Below are 27950 nucleotides of genomic sequence, written 5' to 3'. Positions count from 1 at the left end.
CTGTTCTCTGGAAATTGGAGAACACTGCCTTGGGCTATATTTGTTCTTCCAGATTCTCCACATATGAAAAAGCTAAATTAATGTCTTCCTTTGCTGGAAAGGAAGGTGCTGTTATTGTGTATATTAAAGCCTTTTGCATTATCTTCAGGGGCTTTTACCTGCCCCAGCCTTCTCACAAAAACCCAAAAAACCATACATTGTCTCTTAATGAGGTATGTGGTTTTTTTGTTTTGTTTTTTCTTTTCTTTTTGCTGAAAAACATTGAAGTAGATTGTGATTCAGTGGAATATTGGTGCTTTTTCTGATTCAGATTTTAAGCATTGTAAAGCAGCAAGTTAGCTGGCTGGTTTATTTGTCTCTGCTTTTGAAACCGTTGGATCCCTCCTGGTTTTACTTTATCAAACTGAATAGTAACCACTAAATGGAGAAACACCAGAGACTGCAGTGATATTTTTAGAATAGTTGGACTATCTTATTGCTGAAGCTTCTTTCAAAGGAGGATATTTACTGGCATCATTCTTGGAGGGAAAAAAATGCTAGATTCTATCATTTGAGTTGCCTGTACGAGTGCTTGGCAGGACTTCAATATCTGGCCCACATCTGTATCCTGTATTTTTATCCCAGGAGAGAAAGGACACCCCTCAGATGAGTAATGCTGGGAAGCTTGCTGGCATTGCCCTCTATTTTCAGGCTAGTTCCTTGTTCTCCTTCAAAACAGGTTCCTTTTAAAGCTGCAAGTTTAAGAATCAGTTTTCTGTACCTTCCTGTGTGGCTTATACTTGTGGTTTTTCTCTAATTTCAGAGTTGGTAAGACATCACTCATGAACCAGTATGTGAACAAGAAATTCAGTAATCAGTACAAAGCCACAATAGGAGCAGACTTTCTGACAAAGGAGGTGATGGTGGATGACAGACTAGTTACAATGCAGGTAAGCACATATCTCGGCTTTGTTAACCAAGCCTTATTATAAGTTCATATAGTCTCAATCTGTTTTTCTTCGCTTTTAGGCATTTTCCTTCCCTATTGTTCATATTCACTATTGCATTCATGAATAATTGGCTGCAAGTAGGGTTGCCAGAAAAAATACAAGACGGCCAGTTAAATTTGAGTTTCAGATGAACAGTGTAAGTCTCTATAAGTATTTAACGTATCTGTGTCCCAGTATTGTGTGAGGCATACTTATACTAAAAATTTTTCATCGTTTAGCTGAATTTCAAATTTAAGTGGACGTCATTTTTTGTTGTTTTTTTGTTTTGTTTTGTTTTTTTACTATTTATGCTAAATTTGGTACTTACTGTTGTTTATCCCAAATGTCTTAATAGCCTTACTCAGTGCTTTATATCAAGAATCTTTGACTCTCTCCAAGGTTCTTACAACACTTGTTACAGACACTTCCTTATTTTTTCTGACTTTCTTTTTTCCTCAAATTGTGAACTTTAACATATATACTGAATAGTGACAACTTTCAAAGTACGATTTCACAAGTAGCTGGAAAATTTCAAAAAATGTCTGGTCACAGTTCCACAACTTCAGCCATTTCCATTATTGTAAAATAGAACATACATACAGAAAGGTGTCAGCTCTTGAAGTACAGCTCAACAAGCATCTGACTTCTTTTAATCTATCCTATATATGCCCTCCAAAGTTGTATTTCCATTAAGCAAACTGGTTTTTCATTAATCGACTTAATCTTTCAAGGGCTTCCCTTTCAACTTTTAAGATAAGATACAGGTTCCTTGGTATGGCCTTCACATTCTAGCTGCAAACTATTGTTCTTTTATTTATTTTTTTTTAATCTCTTGCCAGTCCTTCCAAATCATGTGCTGATATTCCAAACCTGTCCTTGCACATGTCTTTCCTTCCAGGCAGGCCCCTTTGTCAAATCCACATTCATTCTGAGGTCTCCCGCTTTTAACTCAAATGTTGCTTTTGTTACTCCTACTCCACCATGGTTGCTCCTTCCTATATAATGTAAATACCTTCCCCAGGAGGCTAAGCCTCTAGCTGTCAAATACAAGGTCTTCTCCATTGTAGTCCTAGCAAATACCTGGCAAGTCCTTGAATGAAATACAGGTTGAAGGTAAGGAAATTTTTATGTGTGTGGATCTTGAACTGACCTGCTCCCATGGGAGGATAGGGGCTGTTGAAACTGTTCAACCCTCATTTAACTCATGCTTCCAGGACAGTGCTAACGTGGATCTCCTCCCGCACTACCTCACCCGCACACACATACAGAAATGCTCAAATGTATATTAAGTTTAAAGAAGACAAACTCGAAAGAAAAGGAAATTTCCAGATTACAAGAATGAAGAGGGAACTGAAAACCAGTGATAAGTTCATGGGCTCCTGCCGTGGTGAATTGGGAGGGTCTAACAGTTGTATCAATTGTACAGGGGGCAGGAAATGAGACTGCACAATGTGGGGGAGCCAGAACCAAGAATCCTCTTACACACACACACTTGTCTAGGACTTTGGAAAGATATTCTTCAGGGAAAGCAGGTCTAGAAGACCTTGACCCAAGGAAGTGGCAAAGCTTCTGTCAGAAGTACAAGCTTGGGACCTTGCATGTTTGCCTCCTTGCTGGAGAATCACAGTCCCAATACCTACATGTGTGAATTCTAAATTTTAACTGTATGGTACAGAATTTCACGTAAATGCCTGTTACTCCTGGCAAAAACAAAGATAAAGCCTCTCTATAGGAACACACAGAACGTTAGGACAGAAGGAATAATCTTGACTGATAATGAGCTCATAGCCACATGAGGAAATAACGTACCACAAGAAATGTTCACAATGACTAAGAGATTTTTTAAAAAGGAATAGAAATCACAATCGAAATGGGACCCTACAAAAATGAGGATATGGAAAACTTAGAACTTTCAAGAAGTGAAAAATTAGTCATTGACATGCATGGAAAAAAAAACAAATACAAAAAGTAGATACAGGGAGAAATCTATAGCTTAAAAGAGATTTAAAGGTAAACCAAGAAGTTACAATGAATGCCCCTTTAGATCTTGATTCAAGTAAAATAAAAAATAAAAAAAAATTAGTCATTGGAATAAACTAAATTCAGATAACTGCAAATTAAACACTACTGACAAAAATAGTAAACTGTAAGAACTGAGCAAATTATCTAGAAGAAGACTCAAACTGTAAAACACCAAAAACAGAAAAACCCACCAAAATCATAAGAACAAACAGAAAAGACACATTACTTACAAGAGAACAATGTTTAGACTGTGTTCTTTGCAACAGCAGAGGCCAGAAGCTAATGGAATAACTTTTGGGTTTCTTTACTAAGAGAAATGGAGTCGTGGAACAAAGCTGTGGTTGTGATAGCCGCACCAGCCGAAGGATTTGGAAGTCAGAGCCCAGCCCCTCCTGGGTTGAGAGTTATAATAGAGCCCACACACAGTGCTAAGCTGGGACCCTGGGGTGCTGCCCTTACGGAGTAAACCATGTCTGGAGAGCCACAGGGCCCTGAAAGTCTGGAAAGAGTGGAAAAGAAAATTTTCCTGAGAAGTCGAAACAATGGCTGGCTCTCATGATTTGCAGGCAAATTTGTGTGGCTGAGTTATTTCTTCTCAGACTTAAATGCCCCTGTGAACCATCTAGGATCTTATTAATATGGAAATTTTGGTTAGTAGGTTTGAATTGGGACCTGAGATCTAGCTCTTGGGTGATACTGATGTCACCAGTCCAAGGACCACACTTCGAGTATGATAATTTTTTGTGCAATTATTTTAGAACGATGCTGAACTACAAGTGCCCTTAAAAGATTAGAAATAATTGCAAATCATCGTTTCTGGAGAAAAGCATTCTCATCCAAGATCTTGAGGAATCCCTATATATTTTCCAAGAGCTTTTAGCAGCTCACAGTAAGAGAAAATCATAAAACAAGACATCGTAAGAAGGAACCAGTGAAAACTGCATAATCATTCCAGTGTACTTGTTATATTTATAGAAATAAGGCAAGCTTATATATCTACAGAGAAAAAAGCTGAACAGGTGACAGATTTGATGAGGAAAAAAACAGTTTCTAAAAATGAAATAAAATAACCAAAATTCAAAATTCAGAGAGAGTTTTGGCAGCAGATGGGACACACCAGAAGAGGGTTAGAAAGAAGGGAAAGGGTGGGAAATACAAGAGACAGGATTTGTTGAGAAACTCTGGCCTACTTTTCATCAGTCACAGAAGGAGAAAAGAGAGAATAGAGCAAAGAAAATATTTGCTGAGAATTTTGCAGATCTGATATGACACCAGTCCGTAGATTTAGGAAGTCCAAGTTCTAAGAAGTGTAAATAAAAAAAAAATCTACATGAATGCTAATGAAACTACCGAAAACAAAAACAAAACTTCAAAACAGCCAGAGGAGAAAGATGACATTAAAAGAGCAACAATCAAGCTGACAGTTGACTTCTCGGTAGTAACAATGGAAATCAAAAGGCCATGGAATGTCTTCTGAAAGAAAATCACGCACAGTTCATAGAGTATTCTATCGCTGGGGAAAAAAATCCTTCAAGAATGACCGTGAAATGAAGTCATTGTCAGATAAGAGTGTATCCTTCAGTGCTATGTTAGAAATTCTAGAGGATGTAGTTCAGGTAAAAGTTAAGTAACTTCATTTGGAAAGTCTCAGATGTAAGAAGGGAAGTACACGTGTGTGTTTTTAGAATGATGAACCTGATATTCAGAGTACGTAACTTCCAAACTGGTATTAGGAAACCAATACTGAAACTGTGTTCTTTAAGTTCCTTACATAGTTCTGGAAGAAGCTAGAAATCAATTCATATTAAATGTTAGATGCGTCAAGTATGCATGAAAAATTTAAAGGTAACTTATTATGAAACCATAGTAATTTAACCAGTGTGATAGTGACCAAGACTAGACAGACCTAGGGAACAGAGGACACAGAAACAGCGTACACAAAAATGGGAGCTTGGTGGAGAAGCAGATTCACAGAACTGTGGGGTTGCAGGAATTATTCAGTAAATGGAGCTGGGACAGTGGCTTCCATGGCATGGGGGTATCCAGATGAGTTCAAGACCTGAATGTGGAAAAAATAGAAAGTAAAGACTTAAAAAATATTCTTTATTTTCACTTTTTAATGTTAAGGATAGCATTTAAGATAAAGCACAAATGACTGAAGGTTAAAGATAGTAGACCACGTTAAATTGAACATCTGAGTAACAACATTCCTAATAACAAAGACAAGACATAGACCAGGAGAAAGTGTTTATAATGCATAACTAACAAAGGGTTAGTATCCAAATGGCAGACCGTCTAGCAGAGAACTAGACAAAAGATGTGAAGAGGCAGTTCACAGAAGAAACCTTAGTGGCCAGTGAATTGACTTCAGGGAGTTGCAAATTTTTAAAGACCGACAAAATCTATCTTGCTAATATCTACAGTAGATCATTCTTAAGCTGATGATGGGAGTGTATTAGTACAACTGCTTTATTGGGCACTACCGTTTTGCTCTACAGAGTTGAAAGTAAGTATACCGAGCAATTTTAACAATTCTGTGCCTAGGTATACAGCCTAGAGACATATTTTCAGAGGATATTTACCTCTAGGGAGGAAGAAAAGGAAATTATATGGAGGGATTAAGTATATCTTCAAAAAGTTTTTTCATTTAAAATATTTAAAATGTATAAAGATCATTGAGAAAGTGACATCAGTAAAATGGCAGAATAGGCAGTTCCAGACTCCCACCCCTCCAAAGAAACATCAAAAAACAAGCAGGAACTGTTAGAACCAACTTGGCCCAACTCTGGGAAACAGAAATTTACAGCAACCAATTGAACACTGAATCAGGAAAAAGACAACTTAGAAATGTTGTGAAAGGCCCCAACCCAATCAAGATGATGGAATGAGACACTGGAGGGCTCCATCCCCCACAGAATCTTAGATCAACCAGCAAGAACTGGCAAAACATCTTTCTCACAGCTCCAGAAAAAAGTAACATGGTGAGTGCCAAATCAAGAAAAAAGCCACTTTAAAAAGTGGTATGAAGTGTTCCTAATTATTATTTAATCCATACATTTTACTTTGGTGATGTACCATAATTTACTAAAATATTTCAGTATTGGGTACTTAGATTATTTTCATTTTTTAAAACATATGGTCACTGCTGTATGGAAAAGCTGTGTAATCGTTTTGTTTTGTTTTTGCTTTGTTTAGTTTCTTTGGGATGAACTTTTAGAAGTAAAATTACAATGAAATAGTATGAACCTAAAAAAAAAAAGCGTTAGGCTCTCATGATGCCTTGGCTGTGCCTTTCCCTTACCCCTCACTGGCTCGGCATTGAGCCAGCCCGTGCTTCCAGTGCGGTTCCTGGTTCTGGTTCCAGAGGGAGCAAAATAACTCTCAAACTCATACTGAGAACAGGTATGTCTGACTCAACCTTATGGTGGCCGGAGAGAATCACCTGCCCAGAACTTGCTCTGCATGTAGAAGGCAACTCATGGAACCCGCCTACATAATGCTGTGGGGCAACTTGTGCTGCCTGGGGCAAGGGGTTGCTGCCTATAGGATGTACAGTGCAGTGCCTGGGACTGAGAAACTGTTTCCTGGGGAAGAGGGGCCATTCGTAGGGCCCCACACACAACCCAAGACAAGATGCATGTATGTGCAGAAAGGATCAGGGAGCCTTTATGCTTTGGCCTGGAGCTATTCTCTCAACACTTTGTCTGGATAAGTTCTGAAAGACAGCACTCACACACGTCAGTCTGCAAAGACTGGGAAAGGTGTTTTCATTTTTCCTTCCTGTTTTTGTTGGCTCCTGGCATTCAAAGAAAGTTCTGTCATAACACAGATGCCTCAGAGTCTAAATTCCATCAATAACATTAAAATTTCAAAATGCCCAGTTTTTTAAAAAAATAGTAAAATATACACAGAAACAGAAAGTGATGGCCCAAGCAAAGGAGAAAATTCAAACATTAGAAACCATCAAAGAGAAGTGTTGGGCATGTCAGACAAACACTGAAAAAAATGCTTCTAATTATGCTCAAAATGCTAAAGGAAAATATGGACAAAGAACTAAAGGATTTTAGGAAAACAATAGATGAACATGAGAGAATATCAGTAGAGAGATGGAAATTATGAGAAGCAACTGAACAGAGCTTAAGACCACAGTGATAGAAATTTAAAATTCTCGAGAGGGGTTCAAAAGCAGATTGGAGCTGGCAGAAGAAAAAAGTCAGTGAACATAAAGATAAAACATGTGAAATCAAGACAAATGAGGATCAGAAAGAAGAAAGAATGGGGAAAATTGAACAGAGCCAGAGGAATCTGTGGGACACCATTAAGGATACCAATATATGCATTGTGAGAGTCCCAGAAGAAGAGGGAAAGGGGTAGAGAGAATATGCAAAGAAATAATGGCTGAAAGCTTCCTAACTTATAACAAAAGGCATACACATCCAGGATGCCAAGGAACTCCGAACAGGATAAATCCAAATAGACCCACACCGTGGCATATCATAGTCAAACTGTCACATGCCGTTTTAGTTTCCAGGGCTCCTCAAGCAAATGCCATGAAATGAGGTTGGTTACACAATGGGAATAAAATCACTCATGATTTTCAAGCTTAGATAGAAGTCCAAATTAAGGCATCATTAAGGCGATGCTTTTTCCCTGAAGACTAACCAAGTGAATAACCTTTTTCTTAGGAAATGCACATGGCAGTGTTAAGTATTCATAGAACAAAATGTATGCAATCTACCCTCAAGTATTTGGAAAATAGATAGCTAGAGATGAATAGATACTTCAGTAAGTAGATTGATAAGGCAGATGTGGCAAAATGTTAAAATTGGTGGAATTGGGTATCGGGGGTTGGGTATGTTGGAATTCTCTGTATGAGGTTTGTATTCTTTCTGTAACTGTCCTCTAAGTATGAAAATATTTCAAAATAAAAAAAGTTTAAAATGGGTGAGTTACGGTTGGAAAGCCTTGGGCATTTTACTTGTCTTTGCCCCACTCCTTCTGCTTTGTAGCAGTCCGGATGACGACAGCCCACATTCCCACTATGGTCCCTGGCTTCAATAGGAGCAGATCATACCTTACTTTTACAAATTGTTGTGTTTGTGTGTTCTACCCTGTCTTCATGTGTTAACCATAGGTACACAAGAAACAGTTGGTTTCACCAAATTTGGAATCCACTGAGGGTGGCAAAACAACTGAGAGTGTTTAGAAATATTATAAGGTGAACAAAAGTTCTGCAGTTGCCTGGAGCAGAAGGTGGTTGAGATAAATAGGAGATGGACTAATGTCTGGGAGGAAAAGCAGTAAGGGGTTGGGGTAGTTTCTTTGGGACATTAGGATAGTCAAAAGGACCATCATATACTGAGGATTTAAAAAGCCATGGCTTTTGGAAATCATGTATCTGACAAAAGACTGATATCTTGCATATATAAAGAAATCCTACAATGACAGTAGTACAGACAGCCCAATTATAAAATGGGCAAAATGTATGAAAAGACAGTTCTCTGAAGAGGAAATACAAATGGCCAAGAAACACATGAAAAAATGCTCAGCTTCACTAGCTATTAGAGAGATGCAAATTAAGACCACAATGAGATACCATCTAACACCGGTTAGAATGGCTGCCATTAAACAAACAGGAAACTACAAATGCTGGAGGGGATGTGGAGAAATTGGAACTCTTATTCACTGTTGGTGGGACTGTATAATGGTTCAGCCACTCTGGAAGTCAGTCTGGCAGTTCCTTAGAAAACTAGATATAGAGCTACCATTCGATCCAGCAATTGCACTTCTCAGTATATACCCGGAAGATCGGAAAGCAGTGACACGAACAGATATCTGCATGCCGGTATTCATAGCAGCATTATTCACAATTGCCAAGAGATGGAAACAACCCAAATGTCCTTCAACAGATGAGTGGATAAATAAAACTTGGTATATACACATGATGGAATACTGTACGGCAGTAGGAAGGAACGATGTCCTGAAACATATGACAACATGGATGAACCTTGAAGGCATAATGCTGAGCGAAATAAGCCAGGCACAAAAAGAGAAATATTGTGTGCTACCACTAATGTGAACATTGACAAATGTAAAACAAATGGTTTATAATGTAGAATGTAGGGAAACTAGTGATAGAGAGCAATTAAGGAAGGGGGAACGATAGTCCAATAAGAACAGATAAGCTATCATGGGTAAATTTAACGTTCTGGGAATGCCCAGGAGTGACTATGGTCTGTTAATTTCTGACGGGTATAGTAGGAACAAGTTCACAGAAATGTTGCTATATTAGGTTACTTTCTTGGGGTAGAGTAGGAACTTGTTGGAAGTAAAGTAGTTATCTTAGGTTAGTTGTCTTTTTCTTACTCCCTTGTTATGGTCTGTTTGAAAAGTTCTTTTAGTGTATGTTTTTTTTTTTTTTATTTTCTTTTTTACAGTTGATTTAAAAAAAGAAAAGGAAAAATAAAGTGCAGAGCCCCCTTGAGGAGCTGATGGAGAATGCAGGGGTATTGGGCTGCCCCCCCTACCCCCATGGTTGCTAATATGCTCACAGACATAGGGGACTGGTGGTTTGATAGGTTGAGACCTCTACCACAGGATTTGCCCTTGGGAAGACTGTTGCTGCAAAGGAGAGGCTAGGTCTGCCTATAACTGTGCCTAAGAGCCTCCTCCTGAGTGCCTCTTTGTTGCTCAGATGTGGCCCTCTCTCTCTGGCTAAGCCAACTTGACAGGTGAAATCACTGCCCTCTCCCCTACATGGGATCAGGCACCCAGGGGAGTGAATCTCCCTGGCAACGTGGAATATGACTCCCAGGGAGGAATGTAGACCCGGCATTGTGGAATGGAGAACATCGTCTTGACCAAAAGGGGGAAGTGAAAGGAAATGAAATAAGCTTCAGTGGCAGAGAGATTCCAAAAGGAGCCGAGAGGTCACTCTGGTGGGCACTCTTACACACAATATAGACAACGCTTTTTAGGTTCTAATGAATTGAGGTAGCTGGCGATAGATACCTGAAACTATCAAACTACAACCCAGAACCCATGAATCTTGAAGACGATTATATAAGAATGTAGCTTATGAGGGGTCACATGTGTTTGGGAAAGCCATATGGACCACACTCCCTTTTGTATAGTTTATGGATGGATGAGTAGAAAAATGGGGGAAGGAAACAAACAAAGGCACCCAGTGTTCTTTTTTACTTTAATTGCCCTTTTTCACTTTAATTATTATTATTGTTATTTTTGTGTGTGGTAATGAAGGTGTCAGGGATTGATCTGGGGCATAAATGTACAACTATGTAATGGTACTGTGAACAATTGAATGTACGATTTGTTTTGTATGACTGCGTGGTATGTGAATATATCTCAGTAAAATGAATTAAAAAAAAAAAGCCATGGCACATATCCAGGACAGTCACCATGCTCAGAAAAGACCTGAAAAGACCCTGAGCTTCTATCACTGTCTGATCTTTAGCCTTAGAACAAGCAGGAAATGAAGACCCAAGCAGAGTTGTTGTAAGTGGTCTGGCTAAGTGTTAAAGGAATGCCCTGTCACAGAGCCAATTTGTAAAGATTGGGAGAGGTATTTTGTTTGATTGGCTGGTTGGTTTTGTGTTTACATTCCTGTCAATCAAAAAATTCTTTGTCAAAATACTGGCTGCTTCACAGGCTGAGTCTTCACTAATCAAGAGCATCAAACTTTCTGGAATACAGCAAAACCTCTGGAGAACCTTATTTCCAGAGTTTACCACACTAAAATATTCTAATGTCAGGTTTCAACAACAAAAAAACACAAGGAATGGAAAGAAACAGCAAAGTGTGTCCCATTCAAAAAAAAAAACCGTTCTTGAGGAAACACAGATATTGGACTTTGCCATCTATCTTATGTAAGAGTACCAAAGGAAACCAGGAATAAAGAACTAAAGTAAATAAAAAATGATTTATAAACAAAATGTAATGTAAGCAAAGATATAGAAATTATAAAAAGGAACCAAGTAGAAATCTGTAGATGAAAATTAAAATAAGTGAAATGAAAAAGTCCCTAGCGGGGTGTGATGGTTAGGTTTACATGTCAGCTTGGCCAGGTGATGGTGTCCAGGTATCTGGTCAAGCAAGCACTGTCCTAACCCTTACTGCAAGGAAGGCTGGTTTATTAAATCATCATTGACTGCACCTGTGACTGATTACAGCAAGGAAGGGCATGTCTTCCACAAGAGAATTCAGTCAGCTGGATTTAATCCAATCAGTTGAAGGCTTTTAAGGAAAAGAGAGAGAGGACCTTCACTTCTTCTTCGGCTGACCAGTGAAGTGTTTCCTGAGGAGTTCATCAAAAACCTTCATCGGAGTTGCCAGTTTGCTGCCTGCCCTACAGAATTTGGTCTTTTGCATCCCCACAGTTGTGTGAGACACCTTTATAAAATCTTATATTTACAGATATCTCTTGTAGATTCTGTTTCCCTAGAGAACCCTAGCTAATACATGAGGTTTGCAGCAGATTAGAGCAGGCAAGAGAAAGAGTCAATGAACTTGAACATCAGACCATTGAAATTATCCGTAGTGATGAGCAGAATGAGGAAAAATGAACAGAGCCTTACAGACCAATTTATTTGTTATGGGTGTGCCAGTTTGAATGTATTATGTCCCCCCAAACACCATTATCTTTGATATAATCTTGTGTGGGCAGATGTTATCAGTGTTGATTAGATTGTAATTCTTTGAGTATTTCTGGGGAGGTGTGCCCCACCCAGCTGTGGGTGATGATGCTGATTGGATAATTTCCATGGAGGTGTTGGCCCAGCCGTTCAGGGTGGGTTTGAATTAAATTACTGGAGCGCTATATAAGATCAGACAGAAGGAGCAAGCTGCCACAGCCAAGAGGGACACTTTGAAGAACGCACAGGAGCTGCAGATGAGAGACAATTTGAAGACGGCCGTTGAAAGCAGACTTTTGTTCCAGAGAAGCCAAGAGAGGACAAATACCCCAAGTGCAACTAAGAGTGACATTTTTCAGGAACTGCAGCATAGAGAGGAACATCCTGGGAGAAAGCCATTTTGAAACCAGAACTTTGGAGCAGACGCCAGCCATGTGCCTTCCCAGCTGACAGAAGTTTTCCAGACGCCATTGGCCATCCTCCAGTGAAGGTACCCGATTACTGATGTGTTACCTTGGACACTTTATGGCCTTAAGACTGTAACTGTGTAGCCAAATAAACCCCCTTTTTATAAAAGCCAGTCCGTCTCTGGTGTTTTGCATTCCGCAGCATTAGCAAACTAGAACAGTGCTGAAAGGAAAAGCTATCAGCCAAGAATTCTGCATCTGGAAAAACTCTTAAGGGAGTTTGTTAGAATACATTTGCCCTACAAGAAATGCTAAAGGGAGTCTTCTGGGCTGAAAGGAATGGGCGCTAGACAGTAATTCAAAGCCATATGAAGAAATAAAGAACACCAGTAAAGGTAACTACGTAGGTAAATATAAAAGCCAAAGTCATTGTACTTTGGGATTGTAATTCCTCATATTGTCCTATATTATTTTTTAAAAATTCATAAAATAATAATTATAAAACTATGGGCACATAATATTTAAAGATGTAATCTGTAAAAATACAGGAGGGAGGGACAGCTGTATAGGAGTAGAATGTTTTATATGCTAAAACGAAATTGGTATTCTACCTAGTTTGTTGTAAGTTTAAGATGTTCATTATATTCCCCAGGTTAACTACTCAGAATATAACTAAAAAAACATATGGAACAGAAAGAAGAAAGGAAACACAATGGCATACTACAGAAAATCAACTAAATACCAAAGAAGCCAGTAGTGGAAAAAATGGGGACCAAAAACATGTAAGACATAGGGAAAACAAATAGCTAAATTGCAGGATTGAGTCCATACTGGTAATAACTTTAAATGTTAATGGACTAAAATCTCTAATTAAAAGGCACAGATTAGTAGAATGTATAAAAAACCTAGTCCATTTATCTCCTGTCCATAAGAGACTCACTTTAAATACAAAGATACAAATAGGTTGAGTATAAAAGATGGGAAAAGATATTCCACCAAAACAGCTGGAATAGCAGTATTGTTATCATCAAACATAGATTTTTGGCCATAAGGACACCAAGGAGCAAGGACATTTTGTATTGATAGAAGGTTCAGTCCATCAAGAAGATAAAACAATTATAAAAATTTATGTACCTAATAACAGATCCTAAAATATTTGAATCAAATATTGACAGAATTGAAGGGAAAAATAGACATTTCTCCAATAATTGTTGGGACATTAGTACCTCACTTTTAATAAAAATAGAACAACTAGACTGAGAATTAATAAGGAAATAATGGACTTGAACAGCACTATAAACCAATTAGACCTAACAGGCACATACAGAACACGACACTCAACAGTAACAGGGTACACATTCGTAAATGAACATGGAACATTGTCCATATGTTAAGCCACAAAACAAGTCTTAATACAGAATATCTTTTCCAACCACAATGTAAAGAAACTAGAAATCAGTAATAGAAGGAAAACTGGAAAATTCACAAGTGTGAAAGAAAGATCTCAAATCAATAACCTAACTGTACACACCTTAAGAAACTAGAAAATGAAAAACCAAACCCAAAGCTAACAGAGGGAAGGAAGTAATAAAGATTAGCAGGGACTTGATGCAAAAGAAGTAACACCAATCCTTCTCAAAACTCTTATAAACAATCAAAAGGGAGGAAACGCTTCTCTTTCTATGAGGCCATGACAAAGCCAGACAAAGATACTATAAGGAAGAAAAAAAACTGCAGATCACTGTGTCTTATGAATATAGATGTAGAAGTTCTCAACAGGATACTGCCAAACCAAGTTCAGCAGCATATTGAAAGGGTTACACATCATGATAATGTGGGATTTATCCTAGGACGGTAAGGGTGGTTCAACACACTAAATTCAGTCAACATAGTAAGATTAATAGATTGATGAGGGAAAAAAAAAACGTGATCCTATCAATTGGTACCAAAAAAGCATTTGACAAACTCCAACACCTTTTCATCCTAAAAAACACTCAATAAAGTAAAAAAGTAGGGAACTTTGTCAATATGAAAGAAGCCATTTAAATATGGCTAAATAAACCCACAACTAGCATCATAGTTAATGGTGAAAGATTTAAAGTTTTTCCCCTATGATCAAGAGCAAGACAAGGATACCCACATTCTCTAACTGTATTCAGTAGAGTCCTGGAAGTTCTATTCAGAGCAATAAGGCCAGGAAAAGAAAAGATGTCCACATTGGAAAGTGTGATGTTTAAGTCCATGACTGAGCCTTAGGTAGGTTATGATGTCCAGTTGTTTTGTCAAGCAAGCACTGACTTCATTATTACTGTTAGAATATTTCATAAATGGATTTGCATCTAAAATCAATTGGTTGCCTGTCTGGTTGATTGCATTTACAACCAACAAAGGATATTGCCCCCAGCAATGTGCGGAGTCTCCTCATCCAATCATTTGGAGGTCTCAGGACCTCAGGATTTCAGAAGTCAGAAAGAAGAGTTTCTGCTGCTTCTTCAGCTGCCAGCTTCTCCTGGGGAATCCAACTTCACCTTCATCAGAGTTTCCAGCTTGTGGCCTGCCCTACAGAATTCAGACTTGCCAATCCCCATGGCTCACTCTCTCATATACGTATATACATACATTGTATATGTATACACATACATAGCTTGTCAGTTCTTTTTCTCTGGAAATCCCTGATTAGTGCAGAAAGGAAGTAGTAAAATTGTTTCTTTGCAGGTGACATAATCCTTATATCTAGAATTCTCCACACACACTCAAAGAATGTCCACACACACAAAATGACCAAATTTTGTGAACAAATGAGCAAATTCAACAGAGGTATAGGATACAAAATCAATCCAGAAAAATCAGTTCTGTTTATGTACATTAACAATGAAGAATTCAAAGTACAAAACACTGTTGAAAGAAATTAAGACCTAAATAAACAGAAAAGACATCCCATGTTTGTGGTTGGGAGACTTAAGATGTTAACACTTCCAAAGCGATCTACATCTTAAATGCAAGCCCTATCAACATCTTAGTGGTGCTTTTTGCTATAATAGAAAAACCCATTCTAAAATTCTTATGGAATTTCAGGGGACCCAGAATAGCCAAAAACCATCTTGAAGGGGAAGAAGAAAGTTTGAGGAATTACACTTCCCATTTTGGAAACTTACTACAAAGTAATTAAAACTGTTCTAGCATAACAATAAACATAGGACTATGGAATAGAATTGACAGACCAGAAATAAACCCTTACATCCATGGTCAGTAGACTTTTGATAAGGTGCCGGTACCATTCAGTGGGGGTATGAACAGTCTTTTCAACAAATGGTACTGGGAAATCTGGATATCCACATGTAAAAGAATGAAGTGGGACCCTCACCTTACACTATGTATCGAAATTGGATTAAGACCTAAAATTGAGAGCTAAAACTGTAGAACTCTTAGAAGACATAGAGAACAATTCTTGGGACCATGAATTTGGCAATGGTTTCTTTTTTAAAAAAAAAAATTTTATTGTGAAATATATATATGCAGAAAAGTGATAAATTTCAAAATACAGTTTAACAAGTAGTTATAGAGCAAATTTCAAAGTACGGTATTTTACAGTTCCACAAGTTCAGGTATTTCCTTCCAGCTGTTCTAATACATTAGAGACTAAAAAGATAGATCTGTATAATGATTCAGTAGTCATAATCATTTAACTCTTATCTTCTCTGTTACAGCTCCTCCCCTTCATTTGATCATTCAGTCTTCAGGGATATTTGAGCAATGACCATTCTAACCTCTTCATGTTGAAATGTGTGTCACCATTATGGGGTGGGGGATGCAACTGGTTGATGTCCTTGGAGAGACTGGTACCTCTGGGTTTCAGAGCTTTTCTGGCATAGGAACAATCTGGAGGTCTTAAGTTTCTGAAAAGATAAACTTGCTAGGTAAAACATTTATAGAGTCTTAGATAGAGCTCAGGGTGTTTGGCATTGGTTTTTTAAATATGACACCAGAAAAATAGGCAACAAAAGAAAAAATTGAAAACTTTTTGTATCAGAGGACTCTGTCAAGAGAGTGAAAAGATAACCAATTGATGGAAAGAAGATTTGTTAGCCCTGTATCTGATAAGTGGTTAATATCCAGAATATATAAAGAGCACCTGCAAATATAAATTCCAATAACTCACAACAGACGAACAACCCATTTTAGACATGGACAAAGGATTTGAGTAAAAATTTCTCCAAAGAAAGTATAAAAGTGACCAGTAAGTACATGAAAAGGTGCTCAGCTTCATTGATCATCAAGGAAATGCAAATCAAAACCAGGAGATAGCACTGCACACTCACCAGGATGACCATCAGGAAGATAACAAGAATAGGAGAGGACAGGGAGAAATTGGAGCCCTCAATACCTTGCTGGTGGGAATGTAAAATGGTGCAGCTGCAATGAAAAACCATTTGGCAGTTTCTCAAAAAATTAAAGTAATAATGACTTTATGACCCAGCAATTCCACTCCTAGGTATTTACCCAGAATAATTGAAAACAGGGATTCCAACAGAAAATTGGATGCCAGTGTTCATAGTAACATTATTCACAGCAGCCAAAAGGTGGAAATAACCCAAGTGTCCATCAAGACATGAATGGTTAGATATAAGGTGGTATAGTAAATACATACAATGTAACATTATTCAGCCGTGAAAGTGCATGAATTGCTGATCCATGGTACAGCATGGGTGAACCTTGAAAACATTAAGTGAAAGAAGCCAGACATTACAGGACAAATATTATATGATTTCATTTATATGAAATATCTAGAAAAGACAAATTCATAGAGACAGGAAATAAATTAGAGGTTGCCAATGGCTTGGTATAGAGGGGAGAATGTGGAGTTACTACTTTCTAGGTCCAGACTTTCTCTTTTGTCTTTGGAGATAGATAGTGGTGATGGTTGTACAACATTATGGATATAATGCCCCTTAATTCTTTACTTGAAAATGGTTAAAAAGGCATTTTTGTATTTTTTTACCACAAAAATAAATATTTTTTTTAATCAGTCAGCTGTGCAAATGTATTTTTTCTAAATTTGAATGGTATTAATTTTGGAAATTTACTTAAAATAATCCCCCAATTTTTCAGCTTTCTGTTATAATTCTTTACTTTGCCTTCTCTGTATATCTGAGTTCTGACTATCCATTTGACTTAACCTAAGAGTAATAGAGTCCTTATTTCACACTATCTTGTGATTCCATCTTAAAGAAGCAATCTGAAATGCAGGAAAAGCTTTCTGTATTAATATTCTTTGCCGAGTTATGTGTGATTATGGAAAATTGGCAGAATTATTTAAAAAGCAGAATAGAGGGTGTGTTTCTGTGTTTGTTGGGTACCAGTAAAGATGCGAGCTGTTGGCATAGAGGACTGTGGTCTTCATGTGGGAAAGAGGAATGAGTGATACGGGGTAACATTTTACCAATATGAAACTCTCAGATGTGTGTGACTACACTAAGACATGAGCAAATGATGTCCTCGTGTGGTTTCTAGTTTTGTTTTTTTGTATTTTTTATTTTTATTTTTTTTGCTTTGCTGTTTCTTTATTTTCCAGATGTTTACATAGTAACAATGCTTCTTTAATGGAAACTTGTTTTTAAAAATTTGCCCAAGCCTCAATGAAAACAGAAAAAGTTCTGTTTTTAAAACTTGCCTGTTTTCTATTTCTAGGGGGAGTTTTCTATTTCTACTTTCTTATTATGTGACCAACTTCTTCTGGGTTTCCCCCATCTTTGTCCCTTTCATGAGAAAAGATATATATTCAAGATAGAGCTGTACCAGAAAAGCTCAAAGACAAGCATCAAAAACAGTTTCACTGCTGGTTATCTACTGTTCATATAAATCTTTTTATATATAAATATGGATGTACTTTGTTTATTGTACTGAGGGGAGGAAGGGGTGCAGCATTTAGTGTGTCACCCTATAGACTATGGCAGGTAAAATATGGACTAGTTTTGTTTTTGTTTTTATTTTTGTTTTTTGCCCTTCATCCATGTACTAACCCATCACCAAGTTCTTCTGTTCCTGAGTGGCTGTTCCCTTCCCCGCTGACCTGAAGACTTCTATGCCACACCTGGGCATTGTAAAAACATCCTTAGTCCACCCTTCTGCAGTCAGGGCAGACCTCCCTGTGGCTGGTAGGTCATGTTCTGTTTCATAAAGTCTTTCGTGGAGTGGCTTTGTATTGATTAGGTTTCCTGGGAATGGAGTGGGCTGCCATGAGAGAGTTCCATTACCAGAGGTATAGACGAGAGACTGATTGATCACAGTCCCTTACTGATGGTAGAAGACCCGGAACATCAGAGGAAAAGGCTGAGGTAGGTTTTTCAGAGCCATTCCCCTCTTAGGCTCTTAGTAATTGTTCAGTGAAGCTGAGGCGGCACTCATTTCCCAGTAGTGACACTGGGAACTACAGTAACCCTCTTCCTGCATGCCTTTGGCCTGGGCTCTTGGCTGATCTGTGAGTCCAGAGTTCAGCCTGTGTGGTCATACTGCTTTCTTGGAACTTCTTCAAAGAGTGCTAACATTGCCAATTCCAGCCTTCTCTCTGGTATTCAAGTTCCTGCTCTTCTCCTCCTTGCCACTGTGTCATTTTAGCCAAGCACCAAGAGCAAACCAGCAATTACCTGTACATCTGCACATAGGGTTTTAGGACTCCTATTGGATAATTCCTCTAGTGGTATTGTGGGGTTTGGGATATCATGAGCTTTGTTTGCCTTGGTAGTGTTAGAGGAACATGAACCCCATGATACTGCCCATTCTAGTTTGTAGCTTTTGTGTGTATTTACTTCTCTAGCAAGCACCCACCCCCTCATTTTGTCTCATGAGGCTCTGCCTATCCTGTCAGCTCATGCTTGTCACATAGTAGGTGCTGAGTGTGTGCAGGCACTGGGCACAGTCAGTGTGTTCTCCATGGGCTCTGGAGTCACAGGGAGGCAGGCTTTGGGGAGCAGCTCAATCCCCCTTCTGCAAAATCTGGTTCTAGAGATGTAACTCTAATGGCCTGGTCCATACCCCATTGTGGTCAGAACCCCTGGCCTTTGGGGCAATTGGTTGGCAGTTTGGGCATAAAGGAGAAACTTGTTTGAAGGGTAGTCCAGGTTCTCAGTTCATTCTGAAACTAAGTGGGTTTCTTTCCTTGCAAACAGTTGAAGACCCTTGTCAGCTGGAGTATTATCCCTACGTGGTAGCCCAGGCACTCTATTCAGTCTGGCGGAGTACCCAGGGTTGTGCAAGCAGTCTTCAGAACACTCTTCTTCTCTCCAGTCTGACGAGGGTGGCACTTTTAAGTATCTAGGGCAGAGAAGAAATCCTCCTTGCTCTTGGACCTAGTATGGCAGTCGATGATGTAAAAGTCTTTGAGCTGGTCAGAAGTACCTGGTGTTATTTTGATTCAGAACTGACTTTCGTATTTACTTGACTGTGTGTTCTCATTGTCATTTGATTTCTGTCTGGGTTATGTGTTTTTTTGTTTGTTTGTTTGTTTGTTTTGTTCTTATTTGAGATATAATATAAATAAAATATACTGACACCCCCCCCCTTCAGGTAAAATTGACATCCAGAAAAATGCATAGATGTAAATATACAGTTCAGTGAGCACTCCCCATACTTCCATCACCCCCAGAAAGTTCCCAAAGTACTCGAATCTTGGTTAACAGCTCAAATTTTTATATACATACATATCTGTGGACCACCATCTGGATCAAGAGAGAACACATTTCTAGTACTGCAGAAAGGGCTCTGTTATGCCTCTCTCCACTCACTGTCATCCTTTCGCGTGTCCAACACGCTCACACATAATTTTTTTCAGGGCTGTACTCTGGTCCTGAAATCTGCTTCCTACATAATGCAGTCATGTCTTTCTGGGTGGCCTCATAATCCAGCCCTTGTACTTTTCCCTTCTTCTGGCATTCCACACCCCTCACCCCCACCCCACTCCTGGTGCTCTGCCCAGCATTTCCTTCATGGAATAAATATTTGTCTTTCACAGATCTGGGACACAGCAGGACAGGAACGGTTCCAGTCTCTCGGTGTGGCCTTCTACAGAGGCGCAGACTGCTGCGTTCTGGTATTTGATGTGACTGCCCCCAACACATTCAAAACCCTCGATAGCTGGAGAGACGAGTTTCTCATCCAGGCCAGTCCCCGGGATCCTGAAAACTTCCCCTTTGTTGTGCTGGGAAACAAGATTGACCTCGAAAACAGACAAGTAAGTGCTGAAGATGGTAGAAATCGTAAGCAACATGAAGGTTTAAGAACCTCCTCTCATGAGTGTTCTGGCTTCTTCTAGAGGCAACTGACTTTGGGGTATCAGGTGCTGTTTATAGCTTCGATAAAAAGTCACCAGTACCCCTAAAGTGCTCTATGTCTGTATATGTGTGCCTCCATGGGGAGTGGGGGGTGTGGGCCATGAACTTCAGAGTTAGAAGAGACGACTGACTAGATACCTGCCCAGCCCTTGGAATAGGTCTTTGCTCCCTCACCTAGTACGGGCATACCATCTTGGCTTTCCCAGTGACAAAATAGGGACTGTAGAAGTCTGACGTGGCGTTTCCCTTGAAGTTATGCTAACAAAGTAGCAAATCCATTTTGTGGCTTTTCCCGTACTGGCCTTCCCAGTTGGTCGAAGTGAGATGGCACTCTTGAGGCAGTGTGGTGTTTTACATTTTTGCCTTCTGGATTTAAAGGCAGACTTGAATTTAAAGCCTGGCGCTTGCACTTTTAAATTGGAAGAACTCTTTGGCTTGTGAATTGTCACTCTCATCATGAGGACACCTTGCCATCCCTCCTGAGTTGATGGCAGTGCACCCGGAAGCCTCAGGACATATCAGTTTGAGGGAATATTGGGAAATGGTGGCTTTCTAGTTGGCCCATCAGTGTTTTCCTCTCTTATCGGAGAGACCTGCTTCTGAGGTGCCTCTGTGAATTTGGAGAGGTCTGTGCTAAGCCTGGAAAGGTTCTGGCAGGTGCCGGTGGCATGGTGAACCGCTCTGGACCTGCACTAAGGCCAGCCGCCTTTGAGGACCAGGGCCCAGGAGACCCGCTTAAATCCCCAGGCTTGCCCCTAACTGGCTGTGACTTTGGTCCATTGCCTTTCTTTTCTTGGCTTCAGTTCCCTTTTTGCACTTTAAAGGAGGGAATAAATTTTGTATTTCTCAAGTGCCCTCCCAACTCCAAATATCTCGTGCCTCGATGGCCTGCCTGGATCTCCATGTGTGCAGAAGATTGTTTTGGGCTTTGAGTTATGTTGCTGTGGTTTACTTTGAAATAGTATTTCTGTTGGAAATAGGGCTTTGATTTTATTTTTAAATTTTGAAATAATTCCAACTTACAGGAAAGTTGCAAAAATAATACAAAAACAACATAGAGAACCCCTACCCAAATTCCCAGATTTACCCACTTTTAACATTTTGCTACATTTGGAAACAGACTCTGCCTCTAATAGAGCTGGAATTATTTCTGACCGTTGCTTTCTTTTCTCCCCTTCCTTATTGACTTAGCCTGCCCTTACCTCTTGGTTGACAATGGGCTAGGAATTAGGGGGAAGGGAGGAGTGTTTTAGGATGTGAGGACTCGGGTGCCCATGACAGCTACAGAGTTCCATGGCACGTGAGTGCATGCCACAGGTGTTGCCATATTAGCAGAAATGGGGAAGAGCCTGTCACGCCTTAAGACCAAGCTGCCAGATATTTTTCCATGCTGGGGTTCTGGGCAAGACAACTCATTTCTCTCTTAGTTTTCCTGGTCTGGGCTTCTTATGCCCCCTTCACAGTCTGCTTTGAATTAGCTAAGGGTCAGAAGTGTTCTGGGTTATATACAGAAGGGGCTTTGGGTTTGAATTCTAGCTATACCACATACTGGTCAGCAGGACACCTTGGGGTCTGCAGTCTGCAGGTCATCCTCCCGCCCCCATGCTTCTCCCCTGAGTCTGCCCGTACACCTGGGCCAGCTGTGCCTAGGAATGGTCCTGGCTGTACCTGGATTCAGTGCCAACTGCCGCTGTTGTGAGCACACCTGTGCCCTGCTTCCTCTTGCAGGTGGCCACAAAGCGAGCACAGGCCTGGTGCTACAGCAAAAACAATATTCCCTACTTCGAGACCAGTGCCAAGGAGGCCATCAACGTGGAGCAGGCATTCCAGACAATTGCACGGAATGCTCTTAAACAGGTAGGTCCCTGAGGGCTGTCTGGCTATCTCTGGTGATTGTCTAAACACCCATCCAGCCCCACTCAGATGCCTTACCCATAATCTTCCCTAGCCAGCTCTCTTTTCTGTGCAGCCAGAAAAACCTATGTGTTCATCTGGGAAAATAAGGACATGTTCTACTTAAGCTTCCAGAAATTCTCCTTGTTTGTGAATAAACTAAAAGTTGCAGGGGCAGTGAAGTGGCCACTCTTGCTTGCCTAGACATGTTCTTATTATCTTTACATGCTTTTAGGAGATCAGGCCCTGAGGAGGCCCCTGATCAAATTGTTCCTGCTGCTTAAGGAAGAGATATACGTGAATTTGAATCCCAGCTCTACTAACAATCTTTAAATCTGGCTGCATGTGAGCTTCCATTCCCTCATGTGCATTACAGGCTAGATTTTAAAGATTAAATGAGATGGGTTTACCTTTGTCATTCAGATGGTTATATTTGATGCAGGAAAGGTTGATAAGCACTAGGAATTATTTTCCTTGAATAAAAGTTCCCTGCATTCTCCTTATGTTGTTCACTTAACTTTTCCCCCTAGAAAAGTCCCATCTTGTTGGTATGTAATAGTCCTGGAAGCAGGGAGGCTATTTTGCTTTAGAAGCCCTGTTAGAGCCAGTGGTGAGTTAAGGCAGGTCATGAAGCATCATCTGTCCTGTATTAGTCCCACCCAGTATGTGTGTAGGGGGTGGGGGGTAAATGTTATTCAGGGGTGAGACGGGTTGCAGGGGACGTAGGGAGAACACTTGGGGCAAACTGTGCCCAAACACACAAGGACAAAAGGTTCTGCCAGCTCCAGGTAACTGGGTTTATGGAAGGCAGTGGTTCTCTGCAGGACAGGGCATTTGGCCCTGTGGGCAAGGATGTGTTTGGAATGGGGAGTGGGGGTGGGGGCTAGGTGTTCTATAATGAGAGGGACAGTACTCTACAGTCCAGGAGAGCCCTGCTGAGCAACACTGAAAGGGTGGAATGGAACTAAGATGCAGACTTGGACAGTGTCGCACCTCCCTCTTTCCACTTCTTTAATCCACCCTCACACCTCGTTTTATTTAGTGTGCTTTTTCTGATGTTCTTGGGACTCCACATCCAAATAGGGGGATTTTTTCCCAGCCATTCCCTGTTGACTGATGGCACTCTTGGAGTTCTTGTCCTTATAACCTTATAATAGTGCCTTTATTTCTGAAAGCTAGCCCCACAGGGGTAAGATTGAAAGGTGTATAAAAGCTGGTGCCAGGCTCCTTTCCCCAAGGGCGATAAACTTCAGTAGTTTTCCCCAGCCAGGTGAGTTTTTTTCCTCCTGCCTTCATACCAGCAAGCAATAGGTTTCAGCTGTAACTGAATCTTTGATTATGTAAATTGCCACCCTCCTAGCTGCTAGTCCCTCTTAAATCCCTCGCCCTGTCTCCATAGGTGTGGCCATTTGGATTTTCTCTGCTGCGGTGGCCAGTGCTTCTGTTTGAGAAGGAAGTGCTGGCCTGGGCTTTTGTCAGTTCAAAGAGCTCTTTCTCTTTGCTTGTTTTGCCAGTGATTTTCCCAATTCTGCTGTCTTTTTTTTTTTTTTCCACTTAATTTTTTAAAGAAATTTATTTGGGTTCTACATAAGAGTTTATTTCAAGAAAGGGTTTGCTACTGAAATAGAAGTTGGATAGTCACATGATATTTTTTTTTTTAGAGCAGTTGAGCAGTTGTGAGTTTACAGAAAAATCATGCAGAAAGTAGAGTTCCCATAAACCACCCCCCTGACAAACATGCAGTTTTCCCTATTAACTTTGGCATTAGTGTGGTACCTTTGTAGCAAATGATAACAGCATTATTATTATAATTATGCTATTAACTGTAGCGCATAGTTTACCTTGGGGTTCACTTTTGGGTTGTACCAATCTGTGGGTTTTTTCTTTTATTCTCGTTACTTATATACAACCTAAAATTGCCCATTTTTTCCACTCTCAAAATAGTCAAGTCGGTGGTGTTGATTACATTCACAAAATTGTACCTCCATCACCAACATCCATTGCCAAAACTTGCCCATCGCCACAAACAGAAACCCCATACCAACTAAACATTAACTTTCCATTCCCCTCTCCCATCTCAGCCCCTAGTAACCTGTATTCTAGTTTCCGACTTTATGAGTTTACATATTCTGTTTATTTCACATCAGTGAGATCAAACAGTATTTGTCTTTTTGTGTCTGGCCTATTTCACTCAACATGATGTCTCCACGGTTCACGGTTCATCTACGTTGTCACATGAATCAGAACTGCATTCTTTTTTAGTGCCAAATAATATAATCATTGTATGTATATTCCCCATTTTGTTTATCCAGTCATTGGTTGATGGACACTTGGGTTACTTCCATCTTCTGACAGTTGTGAATATTGTCACTTTGAACATCGGTGGGTAAATATCTGTTTATGAGTCCCTGCTTTCAGTTCTTTTGGTTATATACCTAGAAGAGGGGTTGCCACATCTTATTGTAATTCTATGCTTAACTTTCTGAGGAATCTCCAAACTATTTTCCACAGCGGCTATACCATTTTATGTTCCCACCAACAATGTACAGCGGTTCCTGTTTCTCCACACTCTCTAAACACTTGTTATTTTCCATTTTCTTAATTGTAGCCATTCTAGTATATGTGAACTAGGATCTCATTGTGGTTTTGATTTGCATTTTTCTTTGTTGGCTACTGATATTGAGTATCTTCATGTGCTTATTGGCCATTTGTATACCTTTGCAGAAATGTGTATTCCAGTCTTTTTCCCATATATTAAATCGGGCTCTTTGTCTTTTTGTTGTTGAGTTGTTGGGAGTTCTTTATATATTCTGGATATTACAGATACTAAACCCTTATCAGATTAGTGGTTTTCAAATATTTTCTCCCACTCTGTAGGTTGTTTTACTTTCTTCATAAAGTGCTTTGGCACACACAAGTTTTTAATTTTGGAGTTCCATTTATCTATGTTTTCTTTTGTTGCTTGTGCTTTTGGTGTGAAGTCTTAAAAAACCATCACCCTAACATAAGGTCCTGTGTTCTGGGAGTCTTACAGTTTTAGTTCTCATATTTAGGTCTTTGATCCATTTTGAGTTAACTTGCGTATGGGTGAGGCAGGGGTCCACATTTCATTCTTTTGTGTATGGCTATCCACTCTTCCCAGCACCATTTGTTGAAGAGGCTGTTCTTTCCCCACTGAGTGGACTTGGCCATAGGTATGTGAGGGTTTATTCTGTTGTCTTTCTGTATCCTTTGGACATAATATGAAAGCAGTTTTCGGTCAGTTATGTCATTTTACATTTCTAGGTTTCCTGTTAGTCTGGATTGTGTTGTCTCTGATTTCAGCTAGAATTTATTTTGGCTTATGACAGGAAGTAAGCACCTAACTTTCTTCCTGAGGGATAGGCAGTTGCTTCAAATATTAGTAGCCAGTTATTAAGTAAACCCTCTTCCATTAACTGAAATAATACTTTTGCTGTATTAAATTTTCATATATATTGGGATCTATTTCTGGTTTCCCCAGTCTGTTCCATTGATGTTTGTTCCTGTGCAGTGTCATCCTGGTTTGACTGGCTTTATATTATCTTCTGATCTCTGATAAGGCAAGACTCCCCTAACTAGTCTTCTTTGTGTTTTTTTGTTTTTTTTTTTAAATCATTTCTTGGCTATTTGAGGGCATTTCCATTTAGATTAAGAGTTTTGTTCCAATGACAACTCTTCCCTTACCCTGCCCAAAATGAAACCCTGTTGAGATTGTAATTGAAATTGCATTGTGTTTATCTATTATTTTAGGTCTTGTTTTATATCTCTCAATAAAATTTTACAATTTTTCTTTTTTTTTTGGAGAGAGAAGTTGTGGGTTTATAGAGAACAATCATGAATGAAGTACAGGATTCCCGTATACCCTATTATTGACACCTTGCATTGTTAATAATTGTATAACATCATGGGTGGACCTTGATGACATCGTGTTGAGTGAAACAAGCCAGGGTTTCTTCTTGGGTTGATGAAAATGTTCCTTGAATTAGATAGTGGTGATGGCTGCACAATTTTGGGAAATACTAAAAACCATTGCATTGTACATTTTATGGCGTGTGAATAATGTCTCAAATAAGACTTTTTTTGAAAATGTATTCCTAGGAGTTTTATCTGTATTATGAATGGAATAATTTTTCCTGGAGAACTTTCTAATAAATTGAAACATTCCCTGCTTTATCTCCAAAGTCCGGAACAGTTCCTGGCATGTAGGTGCTCAGTGTTTAGCTCCTCACTGGAAATATGTTAAAAGTCCCACCAAAATAACCACAGTCAGTTTACTCTGATCTCCCACCACAGAGGGTGGTAAAATTCATCCCCATGGGTTACCTACAGCTGTGTTTCTAAGCAGGCAGCATGTGAGAGATGCAGCTCGCCTGAACTTTTGGAAGAAGTAGGAAACAGATCATAGGTCCGGAAAAATAAGTGAGAAATGGGGAACTGGAGAAAGATTCTGTGTCTGAAAGCGCAGCTGGCACTCAGCTCCAGCGCAATGTTGCCTTGCGGGAATATTGCCAGATCTTTGAGAGAAGCCAAAAATCTAGAACATGTTTACATGTAATTTTTTGTTGAGTGTTTGTAGCCCTATAAACCATACAGAAAGCATCAGTGAGCTGCACGTGGCCCCAGGGCCACCCAATTGCAATCTGAGAGAGAATATTAGTCATCTTTTATCTGATTCTCAGTATAGAAGGCTGCTCTTCCTAGCTGAATTTTTCTTTTTACGTTGATCTGAAGTTTTCATAAACCGGTCTTCCTCTCCCTCACCCTTTGAATTGAGCAGCTCTGCCAGAGCCTCCCTTCACTGCTTGCTCATGTTCAGTCCTCCACTCCCTACCCACTGTGCCCAAGCAAAAGCACACCTCTGTTGGAAGGTGCCAGAGCTGAGAACTGGAATCCCCCTGTGCCCTAAAGCCCAGTGTAACCAGCCTTTCTCTCTCCCTGTCCAGGAAACGGAGGTGGAGCTGTACAACGAATTCCCTGAACCCATCAAACTGGACAAGAACGACCGGCCCAGGACCTCAGCAGATGGCTGCAGTTGCTGAAGGGGCAGTGAGAGTAGAGCACAGAGTCCTTCACAAACCAAGAACACACTTAGGCCTTCAAACACAAGCCCCCTCTCCTCTTCCAAAACAAAACATAAATTGATCTCTCATATCCAGCTGCCAAAAGAAACTCCACCAAACACGTTCACCCCCAAACACAACACACACACAGATCTGATACAAGCAGACAAGCTTGAGCCCACGCCTGTGACACAGCTCCCTCGGGGTCTGCCCGCCCACCCCCCATCTCAGCCCTCAGCTATGGCAGCAGGACAGGCTGGCCTGGAAATCTGTTCTGGTGTGGAGTCGGCATTGGAAGCTTACTCTTTTTGTCTACTGGAGAGAGAGAACTGTTTACAGTTAATCTGTGTCTAATTAGTTATCTCATTTTTTTAATGGTCTTGTGGTCTTTTACCCCACCTCACCCCTCCCTCCTTGTGAAGGCTACAACTTGGGAAGGCTGGTGCCCCATGTTTCATTACAGGCTCACACCCAGTCTGATTAGGCTGTTTTGTATGTATCTGTTAATGCTTGTTACTTTTAACTAATCAGATCTTTTTACAGTATCCATTTATTATGTAATGCTTCTTAGAAAAGAATCTTATAGTACATGTTAATATAT

At 39.8% G+C, this 27950-nt stretch overlaps 1 protein-coding gene across 1 annotated transcript in view; it reads left to right on the top strand.

Annotated features, from left to right (window-relative positions):
- RAB7A (RAB7A, member RAS oncogene family) overlaps positions 1-27560 on the top strand; it is a 79671-nt gene extending 52111 nt beyond the window's left edge. The window contains exons 3-6 of the mRNA XM_037803078.1: positions 803-929; positions 20057-20275; positions 22104-22232; positions 27233-27560. Coding sequence (XP_037659006.1) covers positions 803-929; positions 20057-20275; positions 22104-22232; positions 27233-27328 — 571 coding nt within the window. The 3' untranslated portion in view covers positions 27329-27560. The remainder of the gene's footprint in view (positions 1-802; positions 930-20056; positions 20276-22103; positions 22233-27232) is intronic.
- The last annotated feature ends 390 nt before the right edge of the window (positions 27561-27950 follow it).

The sequence above is a fragment of the Choloepus didactylus genome, chromosome 1 (assembly GCF_015220235.1).
Source record: "Choloepus didactylus isolate mChoDid1 chromosome 1, mChoDid1.pri, whole genome shotgun sequence".
Classification (NCBI taxonomy): domain Eukaryota; kingdom Metazoa; phylum Chordata; class Mammalia; order Pilosa; family Megalonychidae; genus Choloepus; species Choloepus didactylus.
Note: the sequence above shows the minus strand (reverse complement) of the source record. Positions and strands in the feature narration are given on the sequence as shown.